The sequence below is a fragment of the Filicampus tigris genome, chromosome 9 (assembly GCF_054856515.1).
Source record: "Filicampus tigris isolate MCC_2025a chromosome 9, RoL_Ftig_1.0, whole genome shotgun sequence".
Taxonomy (NCBI): Eukaryota; Metazoa; Chordata; class Actinopteri; order Syngnathiformes; family Syngnathidae; genus Filicampus; species Filicampus tigris.
The window spans coordinates 13,796,943-13,803,492 of record NC_141225.1 but is presented as its reverse complement, the minus strand read 5'-3'; the positions used below and the strand labels follow the sequence as shown (position 1 = coordinate 13,803,492).

Here is a 6,550-nt window from a genome sequence, read left to right as displayed (position 1 = left end):
GTAGCGCCGCCACTGTTGGAGTGGAGGTGTGGGAGGGGCAGAGGAAGGGCCTGTGGAGAGGGGCGGAGAGGGGATGCGGGGGGGAGGGCGGGAGGGGGGCTCTGCAGTAGCCATCCAAACAATCTGGTCCGTTACCGCCAAATTGTTCATTCATCCATTGCACAAGAATTGTTTTGAAAGGGATATATTGTGGGAAAATTCGTTTTTATTTGGTAGTACGGTGGACAGGTTAGCACATGCATCGCAGTTTCAAGGCGTTCTTTTGTTGTTGCAAATTTATTGATAAAACATTAATCACATGTATATAAACACAGTATTTGAAGTTGACAGTTCAGAAAATGCACCAACATAAATTGACTATGATTTAGTAACTGGGTTGGTCAGAAAATCTGAAAAAAATGTTGATCATTGTCCTCTAAGTAAAAGCAGATGTTTTCAAATGTCTTATTTCTAGTACGCATTAAGATAATCACCCCGCGTATATGGAGGACTACAGAAATAACACAATATTTATTGTTGAGAGGCTGAAATCTACAAAAATTGAAATTTACCATTTACAGCATTAAACAATGGCTCTAAACCAGTCCTTAGCTTAAAGTTAACACGCCATGAAAAACACAATTGACATTTTATCATCAAAAGTTGCGGTGTTATAACCCTTTAAGCGATGGAAAATTGAACACAAACGGTAGAACAACACACTTCTGATTACAGATCAAATAATGCTGGTTATCAATCTCACTTTTGTGAGACTTTTTAACTTGTGTTGTTTTAAAAATAAAAATAAATAAATATATGTGTCAGTGTGTGCCACACATGAAGAACTATAGAGCCACTGTATCCCAGGGGGAGTGAATTACTTTAAGTGCAATTCACTTTTATCTTTGTAAAGATAAAAAAAGGTCCCCATCGATGTCGAGCAAGGACACAAGCGTGATGACACTGTCATTATGAAAATTGTGTTTAAAATAGAAGTTAGATTCACAGAAATCAGGTCAGGTGCTGGGAAACATCAAAAGCAGAGAAACAGTTGATTCACCGGGGGGGGGGGTTAGAGGTTGCCATGGTGATGCTCAGTACTATGTTGCCCAGGAGACCATGACTCATGTGGGGAACCTGCAACCCATGGGCAACTATAATTATGGACAATTGTATTTAGCATTCAATTAACCAAGGTTATTATTGTTAAATAACTAAAACTAAAAAAAATTTCCCAAACAAATAAAAAAAACATGCTTTTTACAAAACAAAAACTGACTGAAATTACATTAAATTCCATTTTCATATTTGTAAATTAATCATATATGAGCTTTCAGGGTTTTTCCTTTAAAATATTAAAATGTTGGTATTGCTGTACATCCATGCAAAAGAAGGAAGTTCAAACAGGCGTTTGAGATTAAGTTTACTTAACTTTGTGCTCCTTTACTCCTCTGGCATGTGGTTTCTTAAGAATCATATGATAGAGGCACAAGATGGAGGCCAGAGGGACGATTTCCTTTTTTCCCCTATCATTTTAAAATGTACTGCTGTCAGGTCAGAAATTCAGATTAAAGGTTTTTACAAATATGACGAAAAATATTTTTTAATGCAAACTGCCCTTACAGAAAGGCTTATAATTAATACCAGCTTTAATAAAGAACAAATGGATATGAGTCAAAATGTTTTTTTTTTCTTATGAACTACTTTTAGTAGTGTATTTATGTATTGGTTCATATTGTGTTTATTCACAATCAGTCTGTGAATGGAAAAATGTGTCAAGCCACTGGAAATAACAGGCACACTCATTTAATTCAGACATTTTATTATAATTTTGATTTTTTTTTTTAAGTAAATTAACACAAGGTACAGTACAATAAATAAAGGATATTGTTGTCATTTCTGGCTTTACACATAAAACAGTATAGCGGGACTTGTGCACGAGCGTCGATAAACAGGAAGTGCAGTCAACATTTGGGCTCATCATCATCATCATCATCTCCAAGTTGCCACTTTGTGAGCTGCATTAGCATGACATTTTCCCACGCTCATTCAAATTAGCCCTAGCAGCAGGACTGCAGACATAAGACAGACATAAATAAGAGTGACGAAGACACAAATTCTTTTGGAACTAGTGTAACGAATTGCGCGCAATAGAGCGTCGGGAGAGAATTGGCACTTCACTGCAGTTTATTAAATGATACGCTGGCTTACGTTGAGAACACTCTTGTGATTGTCGACTAGCGGGAGACGTCCCGAGAAGACACTTAATACTGGATGGGTCCAGTATATGAGGTGCATGTGCAATACCGCAATGGGTTTATAATTATGCTACTTTACAGTGCTAGTCTATTAGAGAACGCTGATATATTTTACTAGATAATTTCCCCAATGTGCTACCGTACAATATCTGGTACACATTCGAGCTGGGCCGCTTGGATGTATATATATTAAAGCGATAACAAGAAAGAAGAGAGATCAACATGATGACGCTCGTGTCACGCCTAATCTAAGCAAAGCAAATGTGCTGGAGCACATTAGAACGCTTCAAGCATATTTCCTGCATTGTTCAACAAGATATATAAAGAATAACACACACTAAGTGCTTTTTGGGGTAGAAAAAAAATACAAAACATAACATTAAGATGACTTCTTCCCATCATGACGAACAACAAGGTAAAAAAAAACAGTACAAGTATGTGGATTCCAGCCAAGAGGTGACAAAGGACCTTCCACCCGCCGTCATTTGTAGATTCCGTTGAGGCAGATTGGTGCGAACCCTGATGGTCTGCGTTTCAAGTAATGGTCATCCTACGTTTCACTGCTTCCGCGCGGCAGAGATTTGAAAACTGCCCATTGAACGGAACGGAATTCACAGAAGGAATAATTCAGTCGACACTTAGGACATCCACTTGATCTAAAGGAGTATAAAATCCACCATGGTGCAAAGACTAACTATAATCTCTGCGGATCCAATATTTTAACATCCCCACCGCCTGTTTACAATGAATACAGCACCCAAATTAACCTTAAACACACAACGGCTGAGGTCCCTTATGTTGTCTCCCTGGGAGCGACTGTGCAGTCTGTGCCCAATTTGGCATTCCTGATTGTTTTTGTCAGATATTGGCACTCTTGCAGGAATGCTGCACCGATGGGGGATTGGGGGGGGGGGTCACTGGGGATCACTCGCGAGATTTAAGTGCCATCTCCACGACTCTTCTCTTGGCTTGATAGAAATCTGTTGAGGAAGAGAGAGAAAGAAATTTAGAAGGCCAATCTCGGCAATTCAAACCTCAAGCCTTTCAAGAGTAAAATATTGTGTTTTTTTATATATAAACAAACTGTAGAATATTATACTTTATAAAAACATGCAGTAATAAAAATTAAATAGAAGGTAAAGTATTCAAAGTGTGTGCCTTGGCCACCTGGTGGCTGTATAATACACACATACAGATATACATGGAGCCAGTCACAATTCCTCGGGCTAATATTAGTGGGTGTGAACATTAGCATTAATGAACTGATGTCATTTCAATATTTCTCTCGAGTGGACAATAAATAATTAGAGTGCAGGCCACATGTCGAAAATGTACCTGTAATGTTAGTTTGTTTCCTCTTCAATCCTCCATTCTCCTTCCTTGGCGTTTTCTCCACATTGAAAGGACATCTCTCAGACTTGTTTTCAGGAACGTTCTCCTTCTCGTTCTCTGGCGGCCCCGCCCTGACTCTCTTGTGGCTGACCGTCGCCACCCGTGCACTTTGACCCGCCGCCTTGCCCAGCATACAGGTTCTGTAGAGCGGCGGCACCTTAGCGCCCAGGACGACCTCCCACTGGAAATCGCCACTGGCCAGAGGCTGGTCGGACATGAAGTCGAAACCCCAGCGCCGGGACGCCTCCTCCAGGTCTTTCCTCAGGGCGGCCTGGTAGTCCGCCCGCAGCTGCGCCCTGTCGACTGGGCCGAACAGGTTCCGCCGTGTGGGGCCTTTCCCCAGGGGGCTCAGGATCTGCTTGACGTTTGCCATCATTCTACACTAAAAAAAGACATGCAGTAGGTTGTAATGTCACCATTCCATCAAATATTCAACATTTACTTAAAACAAAAAGTATTTTGAACTGAGCATCACTTTAGCTCTCCAAATCCAATATAAAGAAAATTCATCTGTACCTTTAGAGTTTAAAAATAGGTGTCTTACCATTGTTCTAAGCTTCCTCAGGGAGCACAACAGAGCATCTGAGATTGCTGATATTTGGACTCTATTTATAATGCTGAGACATGACTCATGGCTCTCTGGGCCCTCCCACATGATTGTGACTTGTACATGCCCGGACACAATCTCACTCAAGACATGTGAGGGCAAATCCTCAGGCAAAAGTTGCTTTGACTGCAGAAGGAAAGAGACACCACTAGGAGGTACTCTCAGACCATCTGCCTTGAAGGGAGTGGAACGGTCCACTGGTGAAGATCACACATTGGGGGCATGTAGGGACAAGTAAATTGAGCGAATAAAGCAACATCATGATGATAATGATCATGATAAGCGTCAAGGGGGAGCACTGGGATGGTACTTTTACCCTAAAAGATACACAGGAAGGAATCTACTGCATATTGTGAGAATAATGAGTGATTACACCCATCCAGGAAGGGTTGGGCACGTCCTATGGACAATTTAGAAACTTCAATTAAACTAACATGGACAGACCCAGACATAGAAACACCATACAAACACAGGGTGAACATGCAGGGAGGCCAGAGCCGAGATCAGAACCCAGGGTTTGAAACTGATAAACTCGAACAAGACTAAAACATCAAACGAGCTTGGAGTTGGCCCTTTTGTGTAACAAAAATGTTTTGCTTTGAGCGGGTAAAGGGTTTGACTTTTTAATTAAACTGTTTTTTTTTTATTGGATATCAGCTAAAGGTTCTGGGAGAATATTTGCACTACTCAATTTGGCCACACGATGGAGTCAAATCAGAATGGTGCAATGTGGCATTTTTCCAGGGATTGGGGCTCATTTATTTGAAACCCAGAGAACATTCTCACGTGTTTTAAACTGAACACGATGGAACTGCCCTGAAATATTAAAACTATGTATAGATTATTGTACTCACCGGACTCCTAAACTAACCTACCCCACCCCATCCATCTTTAGGACTTTTCCAAACGTACTTTAGGCAAATTCAACTGTTCCTGTACACCAGGTATGGTAGCAAGAAATATAATAAACATACATGAGTGTGCCAGCAAAGGTATTTCAGTGCAGTGTAATGGAATTTGCTCAGACATTCTTAAACTGCGACTGACGTTTGAAAAGTTTAAATTTCGTGATACCTCTGTCTGCCACCTCCCTACCCATAACTGTGACGTGATTCTTGTGAAAATTATTTTATCTAATTTGATAATATGCGTTTTTAAATTTAATACATACATAAATCATTTACACACCAATCTGAAAGGAATGTGACCTTTTTGGCGAGTCTAACTTGGAAATGACTTGAAATGACCAACTACCTTCCCCCCTACCTCCCAACTCCCCCATTATCGTTCCAGTGAAGCAGAAATGACGTAGGGAAGACTGCTGGATGGGCGGGACCGGGATAAGTAGTTCAAGACTGTGGCGGGAGAGCGAGAGCCCGCCCAGTTACTATGCCGGTACACGTGAGTCCAAAACTCGTGTCGGCCGGCTATGAGCTGTCAACTAAACTCAATACACTCCCTCCGTCGAACAACAACAGTGGAAAGTAAGTCTTTTGTGACAAACTAAACAGAAAGGTACTATATGATGCACAATTACTACTGTACGTCACTCAACCATGACTGGAAAACATTCGTACTTAATGTCATCATGCAATAATAAAGAAACAAAAAAGAAAAAGGAAAAAACGTATGCCATGATGCTCAGCGGGCAGCTTTTAAAGTGGACAAAATAGCACGAACTCCAAGTTGATATAGCAAATTAAATAAAACATTAAATTACTTTACTTACATTGTCAGTCTACGGTCGTGCAGTTGAAGCTTTTTCTGTGCCAGTTGAAGTGGTTTGTCTTTAGCCTTGAAAGAAGGATGCCCAACTTCGTGAGGACAACTACAGAGTTACAAGACAGCTTGACAGCATCTCAAGTTTTCTCACACGGATAATAGTCAGAGGCTTTTTGAACTTCGGTGGGCGGGGAGTACCGTTTCTCGTGCTGGGGCGTGGCTTGCCGTCTCCCACACGTGGATCGAGCCCGATAAACACACGAGCACACGTGACACTTGGATCACTGACTGGAGGAAATTCCAGCACGGGAGAGGCCCCCAGTGTGTCTATGCGTGTAAGGTCATTGCTGCATTTTTCTCCCATATGTGTGGTGACATAGAAAATGAATGAAGTACATTAATGTATGTTTAAATGTGGGAAAAACACCATGATGTAGCTAGTGTGACAGTATGTAGTATTTACCACACAGTGTTGGTCAATCTACTTGTATTACCTGCTCCCTAGTCTCACCAATGTCATCTGCAAACACCATAGTCTTTGGTCAAACTATTCGGTACAAAATGAATCTCAACAATTTATTTGTGTTAATTA

At 41.0% G+C, this 6,550-nt stretch overlaps 1 protein-coding gene across 2 annotated transcripts; it reads right to left on the bottom strand.

Moving 5' to 3' along the window:
* Positions 1-2,258: 2,258 nt before the first annotated feature.
* cdkn1a (cyclin dependent kinase inhibitor 1A) lies at positions 2,259-6,186 on the bottom strand. Of its 2 annotated transcripts, none has more exons than XM_086040885.1 (3): positions 5,966-6,186; positions 3,573-4,011; positions 2,259-3,217 (listed from the first exon to the last, which is right to left on the bottom strand). In XM_086040885.1, the coding sequence occupies exons 2-3, from the start codon at positions 4,003-4,005 to the stop codon at positions 3,162-3,164; spliced, it is 489 nt and encodes a 162-aa protein (XP_085897011.1). In that variant the 5' UTR covers positions 4,006-4,011; positions 5,966-6,186; the 3' UTR covers positions 2,259-3,161. The 2 variants fall into 2 exon arrangements, with proteins under 2 accessions (XP_085897011.1, XP_085897010.1); XM_086040884.1 differs by lacking the exon at positions 5,966-6,186 and adding an exon at positions 4,174-4,237.
* Positions 6,187-6,550: the final 364 nt, after the last annotated feature.

Coding starts and splice junctions, on each gene's coding strand:
- cdkn1a (XM_086040884.1), bottom strand. Junction 3,218..3,572: donor GAAACAAACTAACATTACAG/GTACATTTTCGA, acceptor CTTCCTCAACAG/ATTTCTATCAAGCCAAGAGA.